Source organism: Solanum stenotomum, chromosome 4 (genome assembly GCF_019186545.1).
Source record: "Solanum stenotomum isolate F172 chromosome 4, ASM1918654v1, whole genome shotgun sequence".
NCBI lineage: Eukaryota > Viridiplantae > Streptophyta > Magnoliopsida > Solanales > Solanaceae > Solanum > Solanum stenotomum.
Genome location: NC_064285.1, coordinates 3,903,739 through 3,930,204, shown reverse-complemented (window position 1 = coordinate 3,930,204; position 26,466 = coordinate 3,903,739). Strand labels below are relative to the sequence as shown.

General features: G+C 33.1%; 4 protein-coding genes and 1 pseudogene across 4 annotated transcripts; 3 read left to right on the top strand and 2 right to left on the bottom strand.

The window, feature by feature from the left end:
- Window positions 1-1,314: 1,314 nt before the first annotated feature.
- On the top strand, window positions 1,315-3,302 carry LOC125862398 (G2/mitotic-specific cyclin C13-1-like; annotated as a pseudogene).
- Window positions 3,303-4,585: 1,283 nt separating this feature from the next.
- LOC125862401 (uncharacterized) lies at window positions 4,586-9,769 on the top strand. Its single transcript, XM_049542455.1, has 5 exons — window positions 4,586-4,891; window positions 5,842-6,081; window positions 7,411-7,494; window positions 7,685-7,814; window positions 9,281-9,769. The coding sequence occupies exons 1-5, from the start codon at window positions 4,647-4,649 to the stop codon at window positions 9,518-9,520; spliced, it is 939 nt and encodes a 312-aa protein (XP_049398412.1). The 5' UTR covers window positions 4,586-4,646; the 3' UTR covers window positions 9,521-9,769.
- Window positions 9,770-9,839: 70 nt separating this feature from the next.
- On the bottom strand, window positions 9,840-10,356 carry LOC125862402 (VQ motif-containing protein 31-like). Its single transcript, XM_049542456.1, has one exon. The coding sequence runs from the start codon at window positions 10,354-10,356 to the stop codon at window positions 9,919-9,921; it is 438 nt and encodes a 145-aa protein (XP_049398413.1). The 3' UTR covers window positions 9,840-9,918.
- Window positions 10,357-11,418: 1,062 nt separating this feature from the next.
- Window positions 11,419-13,352, bottom strand: LOC125862403 (G2/mitotic-specific cyclin C13-1-like). The gene is made up of 7 exons (XM_049542457.1): window positions 13,050-13,352; window positions 12,592-12,824; window positions 12,354-12,506; window positions 12,230-12,260; window positions 11,984-12,133; window positions 11,763-11,897; window positions 11,419-11,663 (listed from the first exon to the last, which is right to left on the bottom strand). Exons 1-7 carry the CDS (start codon window positions 13,338-13,340, stop codon window positions 11,592-11,594), a joined length of 1,065 nt encoding a protein of 354 aa, XP_049398414.1. The 5' UTR covers window positions 13,341-13,352; the 3' UTR covers window positions 11,419-11,591.
- Window positions 13,353-21,132: 7,780 nt separating this feature from the next.
- LOC125862397 (cytochrome P450 81Q32-like) lies at window positions 21,133-22,687 on the top strand. Its single transcript, XM_049542448.1, has one exon. The coding sequence runs from the start codon at window positions 21,133-21,135 to the stop codon at window positions 22,657-22,659; it is 1,527 nt and encodes a 508-aa protein (XP_049398405.1). The 3' UTR covers window positions 22,660-22,687.
- The last annotated feature ends 3,779 nt before the right edge of the window (window positions 22,688-26,466 follow it).

The window sequence follows — 26,466 nt, the reverse complement described above, 5'->3', positions numbered from 1 at the left end:
CTAAACTCACGGACAAATCAAACACCATCGCATAGTTAAACAGTTACAGAAAGCGTATGAAACTTCAGGCTGTTACCATCTGCAATTCATTTGGTTTCCACACTCAATTCAGGCTTCTCTGAGAACCCGTTAAGGAGAACTCCTTTCTTGCCATCATCTCTTACTTCAACTTGCTTCACAAACGGAGAACTCATCCAGTCATCCTGAGTAATCGCGATGAGCTAGGTCCAAGAACAAATGTGCCTATCGCCATAGAGGCTAAAGCTCATACCTTATGCTAAGCAACACTAAAAAATGGATATTACATGCCACATATCCATATAGGTAGCAAAACGAGCACACGAGTCAATTTGTCTAGCCCTGTCCATCAATGATAGCAATAACGATAACGATTCATGATAAGAGGTTTATTAACAATAATAGTGACTCAAATTCAGGTTCTTGGAAACGAATAAGTGCATTCAATTGGCTCGACTCACTTGTCCTTTTAAGTTTAGGAATTTGACTTCCCATATACTCAAGTGATATCAAATATGAAGAATCAAAATTCCTTATATCTCGACAATGCTGAATCTTCAAGACCTTCAGGAATTGAAATTTACGGAGAAATCCGTCAGATGTCCTCACACTTGATAGCTCTAAAGATTTCAGGTTCTGACATTCATCAATATCCAATATTTTCGATCCACAATAAGACAAAGGTTCAAGAGTTGGTAGTTGGATTTTAGCATGTTTGTTTCCATTAGCTGTTATGGAAATTGACTTGATCTTTTGAAGATTCAAAAGCTCAATATTTTTCAGCCCCCAACAATGCTTAAGGACAAAAGAGACCAAGGACAACTATTAAATAGAGTCTGAAGCATGTTATCATCTAATTTTAGATAAGACGGAGAAAGCTTTCTCAAAGAATGAGAATACGCGGCACCACTAGATAATAATGAAACATGGCTAAGATCACAACCACATAAAACTCATTTATTGTAACGATTAATTTGGTGTGATCGCGTCATTACCTTATTATTTTTTTCTTTTTTGTCTCTATTATTTAATACTAACTATATTTCATTTTTTATTCTACCTTTTCATAATAACTATATCTCGTACTCTACTTGTTTTGTATATTTATCACTCAATTACAGAGGTATAACATTATGTAACGACAGAAAGTGGCCCAACTGAACAAAAAGCCCACCTCTCTCTCTCCATTGATTTCCCAAAGAGGGAGAGTAATGGAGGGAAATCCAAATCTCACTTTTCAAAATTCAATCTGAAAAAACAATTAGCCAAATATTTGCCCCAACAAGACAACTCCTTATGGCGCCATATATATATACATACATACACACAGAGGAAAAGGGAGCAGCAAGCGATGGCAGACCAAGAAAAATTTGTAAGAGTAACTCGATTGGCCAAGAAAAGGGCAGCAGAAGCAATGGTTCAGCACTTGCAACAACCCAACAAGAAGAGAGTTGTGTTGAGTGAGATTCAAGATTTGTCCAATGTGGGTATCAATCAGATTGAGAACAAGGTGTTTGTTTCTGAGCCTCTGATACCCAAATGTAAGCAGATTACTAGGAGGAAGGTGAAAAGCTCTGATGACCATCAGATGTGCAGTGCTTATGTTTCTGATATATATGATTATCTTCATCAAATGGAGGTTAGTGCATTTTTATTTACTCTTTTCCATAAATTTTGAATTTAACTATTGTTATATATAGTTTATTTATTTGGGTGTTACCTAATAGAGCTTGATTTGGTTTCTTATGGATGAATTTGGAAATGGGTAGTCTAAAGATTGGATTTTTGGCAAATGGGTTGTGGTTTATGTGATTGAATTAGCAAATCTTGATTTTCAGCCATTTGAAGTTGTTTGTGTTTGTGTGAAGTACTTTAACAAGTTATTAATATTGGGGCTTTTGAGTTTTTGACTTACTCTGCGGTTTATCGAATCAGATTGAGAAACAGAGAAGACCACTGCCTGATTACCTTGAGAAGGTTCAGAAGGATGTGAGTGCAAACATGAGAGGGGTTTTGGTCGACTGGCTAGTCGAAGTTACAGATGAATACAAGCTTCTTTTGGACACATTGTATCTTACTGTTTCCTACATTGACAGATTCTTATCAGTGAATGTCATCCCAAGGAAGAAACTTCAGCTTTTGGGTGTTTCTGCTATGCTCATTGCTGCGTAAGTACCGGAGCCAAGAACTGGTTTTATTCCCCCGCCTCCCTGGCGATGTGTTTTTTGCTTGCGAATCTTATATAATCTGTTGATAATGATCAGGAAGTACGAGGAGATTAGTCCTCCAGATGTGGGGGAGTTTTGTTATATTACAGACAATACATATTCAAAGAAAGAGATGGTAAAGATGGAGGCTGATGTGCTAAAATGCCTCAAATTTGAAATGGGAAATCCCACAATCAAAACATTTCTCGGGTAGGTAGCTGTTTTGCGAGTAACTAGACTTGTGTTTGTAATGATCTGTGGTTTCTCGACTGATATGACCGTTCCTTTTCCTGTGGTATGCAGACAATTTACTAAAATTGCTCAAGAAGATTACAAAGTAAGTGTGCAAATATGACATGAACATTATGATTTTCAACTCAATTGTGTTCGCGTTAAATGTTTGCTAATTTTATCTTTTCCCTTCTTTTTTACAGAAAAACAATTTGCAGTTAGAGTTTCTCGGTTACTATCTAGCAGAGTTAAGTTTATTGGATTACAACTGTGTGAAGTTCTTGCCTTCTTTGGTAGCTGCTGCTGTGATATTCCTTTCAAGGTTCACTTTACAGCCAAAGTCACATCCTTGGGTACGGATTTTAATTTGATTCAAACTTCACTTATGTTTAGTTTCTTGATATGTTGAAGTTCTGAATTAACTCTGTTTCATATTACAGTGTCTGTCCCTTCAACGTTGCTCGGGATATAGACCAGTGGATCTAAAGGAATGTGTTCTTATCATACACGACTTGCAATTAAGTAGAAGAGGAAGTGCTTTGGCAGCTGTAAGGGACAAATACAAGCTGCATAAGGTATTCCGCGTGTGTTGATAATTGGTGATTTTGTTGTAAATACCGTCATAGTTCAGTAGTCTGATGTGAACTGTATGATTTTCCTGTAACAGTTCAAATGTGTTTCAACACTATCTTCTCCTCTGGAAATAACGGATTCATTCTTCGAAGATACAAGACAATGACTACTTAGCCATATGCTTGTGAATTGGAATAGGACTGCATTCTTGGATTTTTGTTTTTGGTTAACAGTATATTTTATTAACGACCAAAATATGTACATTTATAAGCACTGAAGCAGTTGTGGACTAGTAGTATATTGCTATAGCATGAACAGGGGATCTTGAATACCTCTGTCTTCTTCTGCAGCCTTTCGAGTAATCTTGACAATATTTTCTTCTCGAAAAGCTGCAATACAACTCAAATCTTCAGATTTTTCATCCTAATTCTAGTGTCGTTATAACTAACAAAAAAATACTATTAGATTTTGATTATTGGTATCATTACGTTGCTCAAATACCTTTGGCGTAACACCCTATATGAGATAAATACTTGTCAAATCCAAAATACAAAAGATGAACTTGCTTCTTCATGAACCATGATCATAGTCACAACATCCTATTAAGATGTGCTCTTCATATTCAAAAATGAAAAGGACAAACTTTTTGCTAAATTGGAACTCGAAAAATACAAATAAACTAGAAGAATATAAATGAAATCGGGCAATAAAGCAATAACTAGTATTCCTTCCGTTTCAAATCTCTGTCTACTTTCCTTTTTAGTTTGTTTTTTTTTAAAAAAAAATGACTTTCTTCTCTTTTTTGACATCTTTTTAATTCTCACTTTACATATGTTATGTTTAAGACTACAAAATTAAAAGGTATTTTGGAATATTCTACACATCTTTAGTTAACTCAATAACAATAGGAGTTGATGAAGATGGAAACATATTGAATTTTTGAGTGAAGGAAAAAATCATTTTTGGATGAAAAATAATGCCTACAAATCATGGTGTTGAGAGAAACACACTTCATGTCAAATCAAATTCAAACAAATTGAAATGATATAATATAGGATTTTATTTATGAAAAGGTCAAACTCACATCTCTACTTTTGTTTATTACTACTAGTTAGGTTTGACCATTATTATACTATCGGACCAAATATACCCTCATCGTTATGAAAGTATTTAAATATACTCCTATTTTGGACAAAAATTCCTAAAGACTCCCTATGAACCCTTACTTTTTCAAAGGGTCAACAAGAAATGGGAAGCCTCAACTCATACATCGGTTTACCAAAATAACTTCTGCTCTCCCATAATCCTTCTATTCAAAAGGTAAGCAACCCTTAAACAAAAAGACCAAACAAAAATACCCGATTTCATAAACGAAAGTAGAAGGGTAATTTTGACCATTTTCGTTTTTATTCAACTATGGGGTGTGATTTTTCCCCATGGACCAAAAAGTGTAGTCCTAGTACTAAAAAAAAGCGAGGGAAACTCAAAAATGGAGGGAGCAATAATATATTTTTTTAAAATTTCAAAACAAATAAAATGCTGAGCTGTTTTCTACCATTGGCCATCATTGTTCCCTATTTCTGGGTTCAACACACAGAAGGGCTGTGAAAGCTAACAATGGTGAAAGCAGGAAGCAAAAGAGGTGCAGCAGCCAAAGAAGAACCCAATGACGGAGCAGCACCAGCAGTAGCAGTGTATGAGAAGCAAAGAGCCGATAGAATCAAAGAGAACAAAGAGAGACTGCACAAACTTGGCATTCTGGAGCTCACAAAGAACCTAAATCCCCCTTCCAAAAAACTCACCACTCCTCGAATCAGCCGCCCGGCGGTGTTAACTGACGACCCACCTCGCCGCTCTTTTAGGTATTGAGTCTCACCCTTCCTTAACTAGAGTTTTTGGGTTCGAGTTAAAAAATGAAATAAATTTTGCTAGCTCTATAATCGGCCTTGGGTGTTTCAAAATCGAATTAGTTGAGAGATTTAATGAAGTATCGAACACAGGATGAAAAAAAAAATTGGGGCTTGGGGCCCCAAAGGTCTGATTTAGTGGCTTGACCCTCTGGCTGACCCTGATTTTGATTTTCCAAAAAAAGTAGGAGAAAAGGATGTGTTGGGTTGGTTCTTATTGCAGTCTTTAATGGATATAAAATGTTGTCTATATGCTGAAATATGTTTAGTCATAGATACTTTGGTGTTTGATTGGAAATAAATGTAAATAACAACAACATACCCAATTTGGTTTGGGCTTGGGACTTTCAAGTTGGAGGTCTCAAGTTCGAAACCCCTTGCCAGCGAAAGCAAGGGGTTTGCCTTCTGGGTCGAGCTCGTCGCACCGGGCTTGCCTAGTGTGGGTTACCTCTCGTATGTGGTTTGCAAGCTATTGCATAGGAGCGGGGGTTTACCCTGTGCACACCCAAAGGATAGCGGCTGCAGGTTTTCCTTGTCATCAAAAAAAATAACAACAACATACCCAGTGTTTGATAGAGTGCATGCAAGCCTTATCACTACGAGTCTGAGAGAGGTTGTTTCTGAAAGACCCTTAATCAAAGCGTAATCAAAGGAAAAGCATGATAACTAATAGATATGTTTGACTTATGTGAAAACGGAAAAGAAAATTACAAAGTTTTGTGTATATATCTCATGAAACCAAACAAATGCTCGTTTATGCTCAGTTTGTGTATGATGTTTTGTTTTTCCTATGGTCACCTTTTTCATGGAATGTCTCTCGTGGAGATGTCTTTCATTATAGTAAAACCTTGCCTTTTCTAGTCCGGAAAGATGTTCTTTATCAAATGATGTTTACATGTTTTTAGGTTGAAGGATAAGCCTCCAGTTAGTTACAAAGAAAAGAGGATTCCCAAGACGGATAATGTATCAACAGAGGATGTGGAGATTAACATAGGAGAAGGTGAAAACCCTGAATTCTACACAGAGGAACATGAAAAGCTTTTAGGTGATTGCCAGAATGCTTGGACTCTCTATGTTGATGGTTATGATGAAGATGGTCAGCGTGTATATGATCCTGATAATGGCAAGTCATGCCATCAGTGCAGGTCTAAACATTTGTTCTCACCGTCTATTTTATGTTGTTCTATTACTTTTTTATTTCCTAAGGTACCAATTTATGCAATACATAGAAAACAATTTGCATTTGTGATGTGTTTGAATATGAAATAAGATTTTCCCAAAGATAATTTGGAGTTTGATTTAGTGCATATTGTATAAAAGTTGGGGAATTGTGCTTCAAAGAAAAAAAGAACAGTTAGTGTCTTATTGCCTATATGTGGATTATTTAGCATTCCCGGTCTTTGTTCTTGCAAAAGAATCTGAATCTGAAGAGAAGACTAGGGATAATCAAACTTTGTAGGATGTTAAATTTGAATAATGAACTTAAAAGTCTTGATATGAAGAATCACTTTTCTTATGGAAGGATGACAAAGCATTTTAATTTCACTAGGAAGAAGCCTCAAAGGTAACTAAGAACAAGGATATTGTCTATGTGTTCACCCGAGGCGATAAACTAAGTCAGAAGTGTTCAACCTTCGGTGATATTCTAGTTTGAAAGCATTTTGTAACATGTAATTTCTAGCCCAACAGTAAGAAGTTATGCATCTTAACTTCTTAAAAATAATTGGCAAATTATGGACTTTTCTTGTGTGTAGCAATGTGCAAGTCACAAAAAAACTGCATCTTATGGGGTATCTTTGAAGTAGTTTTATAAGTTGTTCTCATGTGCTTCCAAAATAAATCATTGTCAAGTTCTCTGGAACTATGCAGTATATATACAGATTCTACTGCTTAAGATAACTAAGGTGAATTATCATTTAGTCATATCTGTTCTCTGAGCACAGTTTCTTAGAATATATATCGCTAATTTAGGCTTCCTTTCATGGGAAAATGAAGACGACCAAGCCTATTTTGTCTGATCAGAATATCTCTTCTCCATTTAGTATGACTAATTGAAGCTTTTCTTGCCATTGTGGAAGTTAGCTTAGAGCATGTGGTTTGTTAAGATTGAATATAATATGGTTTTTGAACTTCTGGCATGAATATTGTAAAAGAAATTAGTCCACAAGCATGCATATCAACTTGAATATTCAAATGTGTTGTATTCATCTAGAGTTGAGACCATTTTGTTCATGATATTTGTCTTAAAGACATAGCGAAATAGGTGTTCATCATTAATTCATTTTTGCAGTGTAACTCTGATTTGGCATTTACTTTTCCCTATCAGCACTTAGAATTTTGTTAAACAATAAGTTCTGCTGCCAATTTCATGAGAAACATCCTTCTTTCTATGATCAAAATGCAGTCTATCTAACCTTCGCTGGGTTCAATTATTACTTGATGTGAACTCCTAAAAATATTTGATACAATTGCAGGCAGAAAACTCTTGGTCAACGCACTGCATGCATCAATTGCAAGCTCGGTCAAGGACAATTCTGTGGAGATTGTCTCTACATGAGGTGATAACTCTTTGATGCCCTCTTTAGCCTTTTTTTTCTGTAGTATTCCCTTTGGTAGCTAATTTTCTATCCTGAATTCATATGACCTTATTGGTGTTACTTTAAAACTACTATTTCCAATGATCTTACTGCCCATGTGAAATGTTCGCGGACGTGATGGATCTAATATTTGAGCTTGCACATCATGTAGGTATGGAGAGAACATCACTGAAACAAATGAAAACGCAAATTGGATTTGCCCTGTCTGCCGAGGAATATGCAATTGCAGTCGATGCAGGCGTGAAAAGGGGTATGCAGCAACTGGTGCAATCTACAGAAAGGTAACTTCTTTGGCCCTTGTATGCTTGATTCATTCTTCCAGTAAAGGCTAGATTACTTGCCTGATAATTACAAAGAATTCTCTTTTTATCATATATTATTATAAGTGGGAAGAATCTAAGTAAAAAGTTGAATTACAATTTTACCCCTACATTAAATTAAAATTTTAAAAAATATTAATAAATTTGACATGATAGTTAATGCATACAATATTTTTTTCATCTTCCTCTCTAATGAATGTTTGACAATTTATTCTTTTAAGAAAACATCTATTAAATGATAATTTAGCTGCAATAACTTATCCAACTCCCATTTAATTTTAATTTAAGCAGATCATAATACAGGGTAAGTGTGGAGGATTATTCATTTCTAATAGTCAGTTTACTTTTCAGTTTAAATGGTTTTTGGCTTTTGATCTTCCTCTGGTAATACTAATAATTATGTATAATTTCTTATATCTTTTATTGCGGTACATAAATGAATAATTTATACTTTACCTCTTCTTTATGTTAGAGGTTTTTCCTCTATAAAAACTATTGACCATTCTCATTTGAACTTGCTATACTCCATACCTAATTTTGCATTGCATAGCACCATTTGGACGGTTACGTAATCTATTTTTTTTTCATGTTAAATCAGTTTTGCGTTCAATTTATGTTTAACATTTACTATTTAGGTTGTGTATATTATTTCTATGAAAAAAATATATTGTACTTAATTAGTTTCTACTGTAGTCTTTACCAACAGGAAATGTTACTATTTTTCAATTGTTTCTTGGCATCCATATGATAAGATGATGTAGTGATATAACCCATGTTAAATAGGTGTAGTATGATTTTGTTTATTTTCCCCCTCCTTCACTTTTGATGACCAATCTCTCAAAATTTTATGATTTTGGTTGGTTAACGATCATACTATTTTTTTCTCGGTTGGAAAAAAATATGTGCTCTAGACAATTATCAAGACATGTGAGTGTGACTATAAACTAAGAAATCTATTTGACAGGTACGAAAGCTTGATAGCCTTGTGCTTAGCACCAAACTGTTGTTTGATATATCCCCTGTATTCTCCAATTTAAACTTCCAGTTTGATCTCATTGTCTCTCCTAGAAAGATTATCAATCGAATCAAATGGAAGGCTATAATTATTGTTTTGAGATATAGAAGTACATTATATATCGTAATAAGTAAGAACATAACATAATATGGATTCTGACTTTATTCCTAAGGGTTTAAGGATATGTAATTAATTATGCTAATCTTTTTTATATCTTTAACGTTTAATATATATATCTCAATTAAATAATTTTGATGTATGACATTATAGCTATAAATATACAGTTGAATAATAATATGGGATACACGTGCAAAGCACGCGTCCAGATACTAGTGTATATATAAGTTTGAGTTGAGGATAGAGATTTTCGGGATTGTAGCATTCGATTCTAAGGAAGTTAATGTGTTTCTAGGTACTGCGTCTTGGTTACAAATCTGTGGCACACTACCTTGTCAAAACTCGAATGCGTAGTGACCGCGAAGATCTAAGCTCTGCAGATTCACCTTCCAGAAAGAGTATAGTGCCATTCACAGAGTTCACTAATACTCTCTCAACTTCTCAAATTGATGATAACAAAACTTTGAAGGGGGGAGAACGCACACACTGTGACGGTGATGATGCATATTGTGATGAAGAAAATGTCAACGAGTGAAACAATGATAAAAGATAAGAATGATTTTTGCTTGACAACGACTGAAAGTGGAAAAGACCCTACATGTAAGCATATATTACTAAATCAGCTCTGTTAACAGTAAGCGATCTTTTTTTGTTTGGATGTAAACATTTTGTAAGCATTTCAATGGTGGGAAAAGCCTGTATTTTGCTCGTGGCTATTTTGTATCTTTGTTTGACTGATTATGATAACTGAGCACTAACTTAACAGTCTCATTTTTGCCTCGAATCCTTTGAAAGAAAAATTACGACAGGTTTTTGCTTGCTTCTAAAAATTATCTGTAGTATTAGAATCTAATGTAGGAACTGTATCTTTTACTAAGTAGTTTCTAGTTAAATAAACAAAATCACTCAACTTATTGTTCACGATCCGTTGTTTCAACGAGGCGAAATTAAAGGAAACAAGGTGAGTAACTCTGGTTCTTCAGTATTTCCATGTTTAGACCTGGGGGACGGATGCAAGTAAAACCTTCTTTCTTTGATGGCTTTCTCTTCTTCCACTTTATTTATCAACTCAATGGTTGGAGAAGCTCGTTTATTCGGACGAGTTGAGGGACTTGGGATGATGATGGGCTGAAATTGGGAATTAGTGATCTCTATGTCTGATCTTCGACATTGTCTGCGATGGTGGAGTTTTGATATATTAGGCTGCTTTTGTTCTTTTGAAATGTTTGTTGCTGCAATTTTGGGATTTCCATCAGTACATTCAGATGTACCAGTTAATCGTTGAACGACTTCTCGAAAGCAAGATAAGTCTGCTTGTACGAATGTTGTCATGTCTTTCGATAAGCCTGTACGAATCGTTGTCATTTCCATTGTTTTCACTGATTTTTTATCTGCAAAACATTCTTCCTAATTAGTTATCCTTCCATTTTCCTAGCCAGAAATTGCCTATGATGACAGTTCCACCATTTACATATATAAAAGAAAGGTCAAAATCACACCTAAAGTATCTCGATTTTTTGAGCTACATACCTAAATTATCAGGTGTTTGAGTTTCCTACTTGAACGATGATGATAATTCAGGTAGAGAACTTGTGTGATTTTGACCTTCCACTCTGCTAAAATCAAGAATCATTTGGCACAAAAATACAATTTAAACATCTTGGCTAAATATGACAAACAGAATAGACTCATAACCATGGTTTTCGAAAATTGTTTCAAACAACATACTTAAGTAAAACTTTAAATTATACAGATTACCAAATAGAATTCATAAAATTCTAATCTATTTCTTACTATAAATGGAACATAAAATGAAAAAGAGTTAACAAATGCACCTCTGCAATGAACATTGACATCAAATTAAGTTTCTTTAAGGTGAGGAAGAGGAATCGAGCAATGACAATACCCACAACAAATAATGACGACGATGAATAGAGTTTTAAGATTTAGTATGAATTATGAAAATATTTTTAAATACAAAACTAAAATAGAATCTTTGGAGGGAAAAACTGAATTCAAAGCGTCTAACAAGGAGGCTTGACTTATTTTAAACCTTAAAATGGTCAACTTCCAACATATATATAGCATTCAACCGTTGAATATTTGACCATTTTTCTAATAAATTGTTTTCTAGCCTTTTACCAAAAAATAAATAAAATAGTTTTACAATCTTTTTATAAGAGATCTTCATTTTTACAAATAAGAAATTCAAAAGATTCATTTTCTTCTATTCAAATTATAAAAGATCCAAAAATAGATTGTAGTACAATTTGTGGGTCATGGGCAGGTTAGATTATAGGTAGATGGGTGAGTTTTAACTTGTTGCAAAAATGATCATGAATAATCAAGTCCGTCCTCTTCGTTTTTGAATCAAAAGAAGTTAAAGATCAACCAAAAACAAGAAATGTTGCAGGATTTCAATACATATTCAATTCATTGGGTAAGTTTTCCAATATGAAGTAACCAAAAATGCAGCTAGTCCATGACTGCTTCAGTGCTCGTAAATGTACATATTTTGGTCGTTAATAGAATATACTGTTAACCAAAAACAAAAATAGCCAAGAATGAAGTTCTATTCCAATTCCCAAGCATATATGGCCAAGTAGTCATTGTCTTGTATCTTCGAAGAATGAATCCAGTATTTCCAGAGGAGAAGACAATGTTGAAACACATTTGAACTGTTACACGAAAAATCATACAATGTTCACATCAGATTACTGAACTATGAAGGTGTTAGCAACAAAATCACCAATTATCAAACACTCGTGGAATGATACCTTATGCAGCTTGTATTTGTCCCTCACAGCTGTTAAAGCACTTCCTCTTCTACTTAATTGCAAGTCGTGAATGATAAGAACACATTCCTTTAAATCTCCTGGTCTATATCCCGAGCAACGTTGAAGGGCCAGACTCTGTGTAACGAATAGAGTTAATTCAGCACTTCAACATATCAAGAAACTAAACATAAGTGAACTTCGAATCAAATTAAAATCCTCACCCAAGGATGTGACTTTGGTTGTAATGTGAACCTTGAAAGGAATGTCACAGCAGCAGCTACCAAAGATGGCAAGAATTTCACACAGTTGTAATCCAGTAAACTTAACTCTGCTAGGTAGTAGCCGAGAAACTCAAACTGCAAATTGTTTTTCTGTAAAAAGGAAGGGAAAAATAAAATTAGCAAACATTTAACGCGAACACAATTGAATTGAAAATCATAATGTTCATGTCATCTTTGCACGCTTACTTTGTAATCTTGAGCAATTTTAGTAAATTGTCTGCATACCACAGGAAAAGGAACAGTCATATCAGTCGAGAAACCACAGATCATTACAAATACACGTCCAGTTACTCGCAAAACAGCTACCTACCCGAGAAATGTTTTGATTGTGGGATTTCCCATTTCAAATTTGAGGCATTTTAGCACTTCAGCCTCCATCTTTACCATCTCTTTCTTAGAATATGTACTGTCTGTAATATAACAAAATTCCCCAACATCTGGAGGGCTGATTTCCTCGTACTTCCTGATCATTATCAATAGATAATATTAGATTCACAAACAAAGGCCCATTGCCAGGGGAAAAAACAGTTCTTGGCTACTATACTTACGCAGCAATGAGCATTGAAGAAACACCCAAAAGCTGAAGTTTTTGCCTAGGGATAACATTCACTGATAAGAATCTATCAATGTAGGAAACAGTAAGATACAACGTGTCCGAAAGAAGCTTGTATTCATCAATAACTTCGACCAACCAGTCCACCAAAACCCCTCTCATATTTGAACTCACATCCTTCTGAACCTTCTCAAGGTAATCAGGCAATGGTCTTCTCTTTTTCTCAATCTGATTCGAAAAACCGCAGAGTTAATCAAAAACCCAACAATCAAGTCTAATCAAGATTTGATAAAAATCCAATCTTTAGACTACCCATTTCAAAATTCATCCATAAGAAACCAAATCAAGCTCTATTAGGCAACACCCAAATAAATTAACTATATATAACAACAGATTAAGACATTCAGACAACACCCAAAATTTATGGAAAAGAGTAAATAAAAATGCACTAACCTCCAATTGATGAAGATAATCATATATATCAGAAGCATAAGCACTACACATCTGTGGGTCATCATCAGAAGTTTTCACCTTCCTCTTAGTAATCTGCTTACATTTGGGTCTCATAGGCTCAGAAACAAACACCTTGTCCTCAATCTGATTGACACCCACATTAGACAAATCTTGAATCTCACTCAACACAACTCTCTTCTTGTTGGGTTGTTGCAAGTGCTGAACCATTGTTTCTGCTGCTCTTTTCTTGGCCAATCGAGTTACTCTTACAACATTTTCTTGGTCTGCCATTGCTTGCTACTCCCTTTTTCCTCTCTGTGTGTATGGTGAGGGGAGAGTTGAGCTGAAGAAGAGAAAGAGAGATGGGTGTAAGTATGTGTGTATATATATATATATATATATATATATGTATGGCGCCATATTCAGCAGAATTTTTTTTCATTTTTGGCGCTGAGTGGGTGGCATTGGTTTTTGAGTTTGAGATTTGGCATGTTGGGGTAAATTTTTGGCTAATTGTTTTTTCAGATTGAATTTTAAAAGTGAGATTTGGATTTCCCTCCATTACTCTCCCTCTTTGGGAAATCAATGTAGAGAGAGAGGTGGGCTTTTTATTTAGTTGGGCCAGTTTGAGTCTCGATATTTTTATGGAAAAATTACTTAAATACACAACATTTCTTTATCTATTTTCAATATTTCCCTACTCTTTTATTAAAATACAAAAATTCCTTATTTTTCCCCAATTCAACTTAACCGGATACTTTATTAGTTTAAATATCCGCCCTTTATTAATTAAAGTATCCGTGCTGCTATATTATGCATCCACCCGTTAATTAAGTATCTGTGCTGCTAACAACTTAATAATTTAAGTATCCGCCCGTTATTAATTAAAGTATCCGCGCTGCTATATTATGCATTCGCCCGTTAATTAAGTATCCGTGCTGCTAACAACTTAATAATTTAAGTATCCGCCCATTATTAATTAAAGTATCTGCGCTGCTATATTAAGTATCCACACTGCTATATTATGTATCCGAAAAACACTAAAAAAAGGGATTTTTGGTAATTAATGAAAGAGTAGGAAAATGAAGTAATTTCTTTCTTATACTATGTCATTTGCCTAATTTTTACTATTTTTATTTTACAATACTCTTTGTATTTATATATATACATGAAATTCAGTTGAAATGCAGACCTTTCGAATTGTTGAAATATGGCTATCAATTTTCAAAGATCAAAATATAATGTTAGTAGAAGAAGATAAAAAATGAATGGAAAAATGTGAAGTGAAGTGAATAGAACGCATATTTATTGTTTAAGAATAGATTTTCTTCATGTGAAAAACTAATTTAAAAAATTGTAGTTCTTAAATTATTATGTTGTATTTTCGAGTGGAATAGACGAATTAACTTTGTTTGGGACAGTTCGTCCATTTGCGGGTGAAGTGTTCATTTTGGTCTGTGTTTTTAGGGATGGTCCCTTTTGATATGTGGTACCCAAAAAGTGTCTGTTTTGAAGCCGGACTTCATTATTGCCTATATACCTTTCTAGAACAGAGATCATTTAGCAACACATTCAAGGAACGTATCATTGATATTTGATGTATCGTTAGATTGTGCTAGATACTGGATAGTTCATGGTTCATACACTTAGAAAAAAGGAATAATCCAATGAAGTTCTTGAATTTACTTTCAGGCTAATCACTAAGCGAGTTTTTTACCCTCAAATTTAAATATATGAGTGCAAAATGTTTTCCTACTTTATTTAGATTTGAATGATTAAGATTGAGATCTTAATAATTAAGATTCATACCTTGAAACAAATAAACTTAATGGCTGAGATATGAATGATTAAGATTAATACCTAATTACTAGAATTTCTGATAGTTTCAAATATTACTTCCTATACCATATTTCGTCCTTTGGATACGTGTATCATTACTCGTCATATACATGTATCCGGTGGTTGTCCTTTGGATACATGTATCACTACTCGCCAGATACATGTATTAGGCGGTTTGAAATATTCAAGATACATGTTTTATTAATTTTGAATTAATGTGTGTAACTGATTTCCTTAATTGAGGCTTAATTAACGACTCTAACATATCTAGAGATTCCTTAGTGCATCAACTTTAACAAATCTTCCTAAAATAATGAAATCATAAAACCAAACTAATTCTCTAATTGTAAACTTCATCTTCTTGGCATCAATTTGTTTTTTTCTCTTCCTTGCGATTGTGAGTTTTTTCAGCAATGCCCAATATCACCATATTACTTTCTATGCCAGATTTTGTACTTTGAATACATGCCTCATGACTCGCCAGATACATGTATCCGTTGGTTTAAATATTCGAGATATATGTTTACAATATCAAATTATTCGAGATATGGCTGGAGAGAGAGAATTCAAATTGTTAATGTGATGTGGGGGGGGGGGGGGATATGGCTCTCTCTCAAAAAAAAAATAATTCAAATTGTCAATTGACTATTAATTTAGGTGTTAAAATATAATGATAATTAATTAATCCTATTTTTAAGGGATTTGTATATTTGATTATATCTTTTAAAATATATGGTATAAAATATTTAAAATGGTAATATATGTAATTGTTTCAAAACTAAAGGTAAGATTAATATATAGTAGTGATATATGTCTAGTTAATGCAAACAAATGAGGCCCAAAATGGATTTCATAATTTCAAAAGAATTATACAGTAAATAAATTTAGAATAACTTACATAAATCTCATAGTGTAAGACCCTAAATTACAACTTATCCCTACTATTTTCTATTTTACAAAAATCCCTTAAAATATTAATTATCCGGATACATTAATTGTGATACATTATAAAACTTGTGTGTTGAGCTTAATATGGAATATTAACGTAAAAATGATTTTTCCCCACAAATCACGCAGAACTTATTCATTTCAACTAATTCAAATCTGTAACAACTTCACAAAATTAAAAAATCAAATTTTCATCTTCTCCATCAATTCGAAATCTTGAATCTCAAATCCGCCATTGTAAATGATTGGACAAACGATTCACGATTTCAAATCATCAATTCGAAATCGTCGAGTATAAGAAATCGTCGAATATAAGAAATTGTTCAAAGCATGACAAAGAAACAAAAACTTCTTTTCAGTGGTTTTAGCAAATGGGTTGCTACTATTTCCAAGAAACAATTTTATAAGTTCAATTCTTGGAGAAAGAGATGGAGATACTGCTGCAAATGGCATTCGGCACTGAAACATGGTCATTTTTTGTGGCACATGAAGTATAAAGCAGGTGCTTCAATTACCCAATTTAATGAAGTGAAGTTGAAAAAGGGATTATTGGTACAATAAATATGGAGAAACAAATTGAGTCCTAACAGAATCAACAAATTCAAAATTCTAATTTCTTCTTCTTGTTCATCGAAGAATCTTTTAAATTTATCGTCAAATTGTACTAATACAACATGAACCTATCAATCTTGTTGAGACATTTCGAAATCTGAGAAAATAAGGTGAGGTATGAACGATACAAAAGTGATAGAATTGTTGTTGGTCAAAACTTTAGTTTTGTGAATCTCAAATCAGTCATTGCAGTTGAGTTAGAGATCGTGAGTTGAGGAAAAATTTGAAGATCCGATACATCATTGAGGTGAAGAAACAAAAGACTAAAATTTTAATGTATCCGCTATGTATTGATACAACAAACAAAAAGGCCGAAGAGATACATAATTTTGATGGATCATCCATACCTTTTATAATGTTGTGTAATAGTTTTTTGATTTGCGTTTTCGAGATGGATAGATTTATCAATACACTATATATGTATCTTGTTAAATTGATAGGTATTGTATTTCTACTAGATACATAAATAAGTAATTGTTGCTTATAAGATATTAGGTTTGAAATCGATACATTACTATGTGAATTGTGATAGTTGTCATGTATTAGATATATTTAGTATAAATTTGAATTTACGTATCATGTCAAAAAATTAGTGCATGATACATTATTATTTATGTATTTTATTTTGTTTGAGAAACACTGTAGTTTATAAAAAAGATACATACATGTAATTGTTCCCAATAACAATTTTTGTGTGATACATAACACAATAGTGAGTTGATATGTATGTGATACATATAATGAAGTTTGAAAAATGTTGAATTTGATATATATTATGTATCATGTACATATTTGATACATGACATTTTATATATAGAATATTAAGATTTATGTAGCAAGTGTATTTATTGGGTAATGTGTACAGTCACATGATCTTCTAATTTAAATAAGTCTGAACGAAAATTAAAGACTGCAAATACATAACAACAATTGATACGTGGTAGATTATTCAATTTGTAATAATCATGTATCAGATAATAATTAAAGACATAAGACACACATGTTTAGATATGAAAATAAACTAGAACCTATATGTATTAGAAAAAAGATTAACAACAAAAAATATAATGTATCAGATTGTTGCTGCATTTTAAAGAAAGTATCGCATCTTCATAAACACGACCAATATCGATAATGTATCAAATTGTTGTTGCATTTGTGAGAGTCCATTGGGTGTACAGTAAAAACCTTGTCAATACATTGGCATAGCAAGTCCACCAGTACTGGCATTTGAAGTAGGAGGGGATGGACCACAATATCTCATATTACCTCCAAGATTAAGGAAAAAAAATGCAGACCACTTTGGAATGTTGAGCCAGAATGTCCAAGCTATGCAGAATGGGTACTTGGATCCATGAAAGATCCACCAACAGCAGCAGGTAAATTTGCCTATATGGTAGGTGGTCGAGGATAGTTAGACTGAAAGGTTGGTTATGAGGATTGATGATGAAAAAAAAAGGCAAACATAAAGTTGGAGAAGATGAAGAATGTTATTTCAGTGTTGAATTCAATTTGATTGGAGAGAGAACGATTTTGAATTTCAAATTGTAATGAAGGAATCAATTGATAAGATTGTGGGAGGGAAAATAGGGAGATATTGATGGAGTGAAATAAGGAAGAGAAAATGTGGGTTTTGGGAGTGTGAAGTTATGTATTGGCTGTTGGGGTTTTGACAGTAAAATAAGGGATTTTGGTAATATTTTAGAACGGTAGGGAGTAATAGAAATTATGAAAAGTAAAGGTGTATATATAGGTAATTTTTACATAAATTTAAGTAGAAAAATTATTTCTTTTGCTCATTTGTAGGGGTGTTCACGGTTTGGATAAAAATCGATCAAAATCGAAAAATTGAACCAAATCGATTAAATAAACCGATTTTTATTTGGGTTAGGTGTGGTTTGGTTTTAGATTCTTAAAAACCGATAGTATATGGGTTGGTTATAGTTTTGTTCGAAAAAAATCGAAGAAATAACCGAACCGAACCGACAAATTATATACATATATTTTATTAATATACATAATATATTATTTTTATAAATAATTTTAAAGATCTTATATGTATTTTCATCAAAATTTATTTATAATTTAATTATCAAAGAAAAAATGTCCAAGGTGAGAATATTTATCTTATTGGTTTTATGTTTATGAGAGTGTCACAATTCTTTATAAGATTGAAAATATCACTTTCTCTTTCTTCTAGGCCAAAATAATGAATTTTGAAGCTTTATTCATAGTAAATTCAATGATTGATAGTTATGTAATGTCAGTCATTCTAACTATTTTCGTTTTAAATTGATTGTTGCCACTTTTTTTCACGTTTTGAATGAATTGTTTCTTTTATTTTTGTCTATGGTTAATAACCGAATAACCAAACCAAACCGCACCAAAACCGATAACAACCAAACCGATAAACATATACTATATTTGATTTGGTTTGGTTTAGATAATTTTAAAACCGATTAAGTTGGTTTGGTTTTGTTTTTGACCAATAACCGATCCAGACCATGAACACCCCTACTCATTTGTAATCAAAATTCTCCCCTGCACTCTCTTTTCAGACACAACAAATAAACGACGTTACATTTGTCTAGATAATTTGTATCAGTTTTATGAATTCTTACTATCCATTCTGCTCTCATTTCCTTGTAATGTTTAACAATTTGGAATTCTTAATAAGTAAATTTTTTTAAAAAAAACTTTAAAGTAAGTAAAATTTTAAAAAAAATCTTTAAAATAAACTTACGTAAAATTACATTATAAATTTCAAAACTATTAAACTTAGAAAAATAAAAAAACATTCATATTTTCGTAATTCAAAATTACTAAAAAAATTATTTTTTGAAATATGTGTCGTCCCGTCCCGTCCCATTCCGATCCGTTCCATTCCGGTACCATCCCGGTATATAGTGGGATGGGACGGAATGGAGCCGAGTATTCATCCCAGTAATTCCAGTCCGTCTCATCCTGGGACCGGTCAACCCATCCCGTTCCAGTCCGGTGCCCAATCTTAATTCCTGTGTTATAAAGGAATCAGATCATTGTTCGTTTCAGTCAAAACGTCTAAATCAGTTAGAGCTAATTGGTTTAGTGGGTAACATAGTTGTTGCTTAGTTGCAGTCTAAATCATCTAGAGTTAGGTGGTTTAGTGGGCAACAAAGTTGTTGCTTAGTTGAAGTCTAAATCATCTAGAATTAGGTGGTTTAGTGGGAAATAAAGTTATTGCTTAGTTTTTTCTTTGTAGTAGAGTTGCTACACTGAGGGGGAAGGGATTTAGAGTTAAATTCCTAGGTTACAAGAATTTATAATCTGAATCGTTGCTCCTTTCAGAGTTAAATGGAGTTGGGTTGAAATCCTGTGAGCACAGGTCGTGGTTTTCGCCGCCCTTGAGCAAGGGGGTTTCCACGTAAACTGCTTGCGTTGTTTACTTTATTGCTTGTGTTGTTTATTACTGTTCTTATTGTGTCAACGAACCTGGTCCATTGACTGATAATGGACACATTCATCTTAACAATTAGTATCAGAGCAGGGGCTCTCTAACTGGTTAACACCAAGAGAGATTCCCGTGGAAATATGGTTTGCTCCACTGAACCTAGAAAAAGGACAATCATCGACCAGGCCACCTTGCTTCAATGGTCAGTTCTACAGCTGGTGGAAGACGAGGATGCACAATTATCTAATGGTTGAGGACAGTGAGTTGTGGGACATAGTGCTAGACGGACCCTTTGTCCCTACAATGGAAGTGAAAGATGGAGAAATCACAAGAGTCATTCCAAAGACTCGACAACAGTACGATGAAGCTGACAGGAAGAAGATTGAAAAGAGTTACAAAGCTAAGAGATTGTTGGTGTGTGGTATAGGTGTTGAAGAGTATAATCATATTTTTGCCTGTGAATCAGCAAAAGAAATTTGGGACTGCCTCAAGACTGCTCATGAGGGTACGAAACAAGTGAAGGAGCCAAAGGTAGACATGCTGACTACCCAGTATGAGAACTTCACAATGAAAGAGGGAGAAACAATCCATGACATGCATTCCAGATTCACCTCCATCACTAATGAACTACGCTGCTTGGGAGAACCTGTTCACCCAAGTAAACAGGTTAGGAAGATTCTTCGAATCCTTCCTAAGTCATGGGCAAGCAAGGTTGATGCTATTACTGAAGCCAAGGACCTGAAGGTGCTGCCGATGGAGCGTGGAACGGGAGTCCTAACGGGGATGGACTTGGCTTTGATACCATGTAAAGATATGACACCTGAGCCTAATTCAACCCCATAAACTAGGTTAGGCCCAGGTGCCATATCTTTACAATACTTCATTATAGAAGCCAAAGTATTGGGACAAATGAGACTGTTATAGAGAGATTTGGCCGTATTAAAAAGTAACTCCAATACACTATCGTCTATCTATGCACAAAAGTTAAATTAACTGTAAAGTATCATAAACCATGATAAGTGACACCTTGCTGTCCAAACTCCAAAGATGATAAAGTCAAATGATGCTGATAGCAACATATAACTATAAAGTAAGACCTTGCACCAGAGCTGCACTCTATAGATCATCAGCCTAATTATCTCAAATTCAATTCCTGGACCAGCACCAAAGTAGGCCTAAATTCCCATTCCAGAAGGTATAAAAATTTCAGTATTCTGTTATTTAGAGTTACTGTAAGAAGTATCTGCACCAACCATGGAAATTTCATACTACATACTCATCTTCACTTTCCTTTACTTTCTAAAGAATCATGTCCTTAGAAAATTCCAAAATCTCCCACCAAGTCCCTTTATCTCTTTGCCCATTATAGGTCATCTATATCTATTCAAGAAACCAATTCATAAAGCATTAGCCAACATCTCAGAAAAACACGGTCCTTTGCTTTACCTCCGATTTGGATCGCGTCCTGTCCTACTCGTCTCCTCCCCTTCTCTTGCAGAGGAATGTTTCACCAAAAACGACGTTGTTTTTGCCAACCGTCCGAGGTTGCTTGCTGGAAAACATCTTGGTTACAATTATACCACTCTTCTTTGGGCATCCTATGGTCAACATTGGCGCAACTTAAGAAGGATTGCTACTCTTGAAATCTTGTCCACTCTGAGAGTTCAAATGTGTGCTGATATTCGTAGAAATGAGGTTCACAATCTGCTTCAACGACTTGTAAGGGGAAAAACCATTGGTGGAGATCCTAACACAAACGTGGTGGATATGAAAGCGGCTTTCTTTGAGATGACACTGAACATCTTGATGATGATGATTGCTGGGAAGCCATACTATGGTGATTCTGATGAGAAGTTGGAGACATCTAGAAGGTTTAAAGAGATTGTCACAGAAAGTTTCCAAGTGAGTGGTGCAACAAATATAGGAGATTTTGTGCCGCTTCTTAAATGGATTGGAATAAACAAACTTGAGGATAAGGTGAAGTTAGTGCAGGAGAAGAGGGATAAATTCATGCAAGAATTGATTATAGAGCACAAGAACCGCCGAAAGGGATCTTCTGTGGAGCCAAGTAACAACACCATGATTGATGTTCTCTTATCCCTCCAAGATTCGGAGCCTGATTATTACACAGATGAAGTGATAAGGGGCATGGGAATGGTCATGTTTACAGCAGGTACTGATACTACAGCTATCACAATGGAATGGGCATTATCACTTCTTCTGAACAATCCCGAGGAACTAAAGAAAGCTCAAAATGAAATCGACACTCACATCAGAGACTCATCAAGATTACTTGATGATTCAGACCTTGCTCAACTCCCTTATCTCCATGGAATCATAAACGAAACTCTCCGAATGTGCCCAGCTGGTCCATTACTCGTGCCACACGAGTCCTCGGATGAGTGTGTCGTTGGAGGTTTTCATGTACCCCGTGGGACAATGTTGCTAGTGAATTTGTGGGCAATACAAAATGATGCTAAATTGTGGGACAAGCCAAATGAGTTCAAGCCTGAAAGGTTTATCGATTTCAAAGGTCAACGAGACGGGTTCAGGCTAATGCCATTTGGATATGGCAGGAGAGGATGTCCAGGTGAGAATTTGGCAATGCATGTGGCTGGTTTGGCATTAGGATCACTTATTCAGTGCTTTGAATGGGAGAGAGTAAGCGAAGAACTGGTAGACATGACTGAAGGACCTGGACTCACTATGCCGAAGGCTATACCATTGCTAGCAAAATGTAGGCCACGCCAAAATATCGACAACCTTCTTGCTCATTTGTAATCACAATTCTCCCCTGCACTTTCTCTTTTCAGACATAATGAATAAACACAGAAAAGCAATGCTACATTTGTGTAATAAACAAAAACTTAAGGCAAAAGTAACATCTATTTTCAAGTAGCTTGCTAACTGTTCCTGCTGTCGCTAATCTTTTCTTTAGTTGCTAATACAATACAATTATACTAAGTCACAGTCCCAAACATTTAGTAGCTAGCTAAGTAAATGGTACTAACATATTTAATTCTGTTTTGGGGTTTTCCTTAGCTTTGTGTAGTAAGTGTAAACAGAAGAACATCAATCATGGTAATAGTACTTGATTACAAATATTGTTCAAAGGGCAAATATATGGAGTATTAAAGATATGGCACTGGGCCTAACTCAACCCCAAAAGGTGTCATATCTTTACAACACTTCATTATAGAAGCCAAAGTATTGGGACAAACGAGGTTGTTATAGAGAGATTTGACTGTAGTATTAAAAAGTTACTCCAATACACTATCGCCTATCGATGCACAAAAGTTAAATTAACTGTAAAGTATCGTCAACCGCGATCGTTTAATGATAAGTGACACCTTGCTGTCCAAACTCCAAAGATGATAAAGTCAAATGATGCTGATAGCAACATATAACTATAAACTAAGACCTTGCACCAGAGCTGCACTCCAAAGATCATCAGCCTAATTATCTTAAATTCAATTCCTGGACCAGCACCTAAGTAGGCCTAAATTCTAAGGGGCAACAACTTCTTTGAGATGACACTGTACATCTTGATGATGATGATTGCTAGGAAGCAATACTAGGTTACATTTGTCTATTATCATGACATGATAGTGTGAACTTTATACTATTAGTGCACATAAGTCAAACTCAACAATAAATTATGAACCACAAATATCTACATAAACGTGTCCTACATGACATAATACACGTATGATTCACAAAATTGTCATGTAGGACAAATGTATTCATTTGTTTAATTTTATACAAGTTTAAGTACCTACTTGTGCACACCCAAAGTTAAAGGTCATAGTTGTCAGCTGATACCAAGTTAAGGGTCATGTCTATGTATTCATGTCTTTTTTTAAAGTGATAATCATATTATCATGATGTCTATTATTCTTTCATCCCTTTTGATTATGTGATGGTTATTTGACAAATGTATGAAATGAAGAAAAACTTTTAAAATTTATAATTAAAATAAATTATAAATATTTGTGTGGTTCGTAACTATCTTATTAAGATAAAATGGGTATTTATGAAGTAGTATAAGATTTTTTGTGTATCTTGTATTCTCTCTGTCCCAGACTTAACATGGTATTTAAGAAAACAAGAAAAAAATTTGAAACTTGTGGTCTAAAGCAATTTTGAGATATTTATGTGGTTGAAAAATATTTCATTAGGGGTAAAAGAGATATTTTAAAGTTAAATTGTTTCTAATTATAATAATGTGACATTCATTTGGGGACGAACTAAATGGAGCCACATAAAATGGGACGGAGGAAGTATTATTTTTACCGGTCTAAATTATGGATGGTTAATAAATGCATAATTGAAATAAAAAAGTTTAATGTGACATGACATCTAACTACGAGAAAAGAAGATTTTTATTACCACCTCTGTCCAACAATATTTATCCATTATTGATTTTGTACAATTCTTAAGAAATTATAAATAAAAGGGTAATTTTACTATATCACCCTTAAAATATAATAAATACAATGTCTTGAAATATGTGATAGAGAAATAACTATAATTAATGATAAAGATAATTAGGAACTAAGTATAAATTATCAATTAAATTCATAAAGTAGAAAAGTATTGTTGGACATCCCAAAATAGTATAGTGGACAACTATTGTTAGACGGAGGGAATAGTTAAGTATATTTCGAGAGTAAGCAATTTCTCAAACATGGGTGACAATTTCAGGAAATTTACTCCTTTTTTTGTATACATTAACGATTATTTTTGTTAATTGATATAATCCCTTGTCTCATTTTACTTGCATTTTATATCAAATATAGATGTTTTATTTTTATTTGTCTATTTTATCAAATCAAGAGAGTTTCATTATTTTTTTTACCATACTACTCTTAGTATTAAATAACTAAATATAGTAGTAATAGTAGTTAAATTTAAAGTTTCAAAAAGATCATTTGAACTCTAAAAGACACGTTTGATCATAAAGTTCCGGAATTAAACTCGAAGTTGAAATCCAGAATTTTCAAGAATTTGAAAAACAACAAAAATGTATTTTAATTTTAAATCACTCACAAAAAGTATAAAACAACTCCTATTTATATTCATAGTCAAATACCACTTTAATTTTCAAATATCATTTTTTTTTACTTTAAAAACAAAATAATTTTTTTCTTTAAATTTCACAATAAAACATAGCTAGACGCCCACATAATTTAGTAAAATACATTTTTAATTAAAATTTTCTTACAACATATATCAATATGAGTCAAATAATCTATCTATATATAAAAGGAGAAGAAAAAATGACACATGTCAACACCACAAAATTTTCAGAATTTTAAATATTTTTAAATATTTAATAATCAATAATTAAATAAATAAATATAGACACATGTCAATAATTAGAATTAGAATGACACATGTCAACATCACACAAATTTAACAATTTTAAAATTCAAAAATTAATTAAAAATGTTTTAATTATCTATCTTAAATTAACCAAAAAGAAATAAAGGTTACTGTTTTTAATTTGGATTTTAAAGGAATCAGTTTCCACGAAAACTATTTTTAAATTTGAATTTAAAATTTTTCTTTTTGAAATACAATTTTAAAATTGAAGTACAATTTAATATAATAATAATAATGATGATAATAACAATATAATAATAATAATAATAATGATAATAATAATAATCTATCTATATATCTATCTATATATAATAGGAGAGAAAAAAATGTCACGTGTCATTACCACAAATATTCTTAAATTTTAGTTTTAAAAATGATATTTTTAGTTAATATAAATAATAAAATTCAATATTAAAAACAAAGAACAATATAAAACATTTTAAAAAAAAACGTTTTGAAACTTAACATTTAAATTCAACTTTAAAAACAAATAACAATATAAAACTACTTTTAAAAAAAATCTATTTTGGAAATTAATATTTAAATTCAACTTTTAAAATAAATAACAATATAAAACAATTTTTTTTTAAAAAAAAAACATACATTTTGCAACTTACCGTTTAAATAACACTAAAGCATATTTAAGCGATATACAAAATTGTAAAGAAATCTAAACCTATCTAATTATCTATTCTTTTTTAACTTGTTTTTTGTTTTTTAAAAAAATAAAAAGAAATTTCAACTATAAATAATTATCCCTAAAATTCCTCACCCACTTACTTAACTTCCTTCCCCAAAAAAACTCAACCGTATTAACTCACTAAATTTAAATACGGTAGTCTTTTCTTTAGTTTTTCCAAGAAAAAGAATGCATCTCAATAAAGGAAATTCAAAACAATAATAATCCTTACCATTCATGGAAAGGTAATTTTTATTATTATCTTTTTCTTCTGTTTTATGTGGTTTACATTATCAATAATTGTACTTTATTTTGGAAGTTCTAGATGTTGAAGATGATCAATTGATGAAGTTACGATCAAGCCATTTATGTGATGAATATATGTTGTTGTAGAAGGAGAAACACTTTTAAGACTATATTCGATAACTATGCCAAGCATGTAATATTTTAATTTTTTTCATCTTATGTTTTGTTTTAAAATCAAACTGTGTTGATGTATTTACATATAATTTATGATTCTTTGC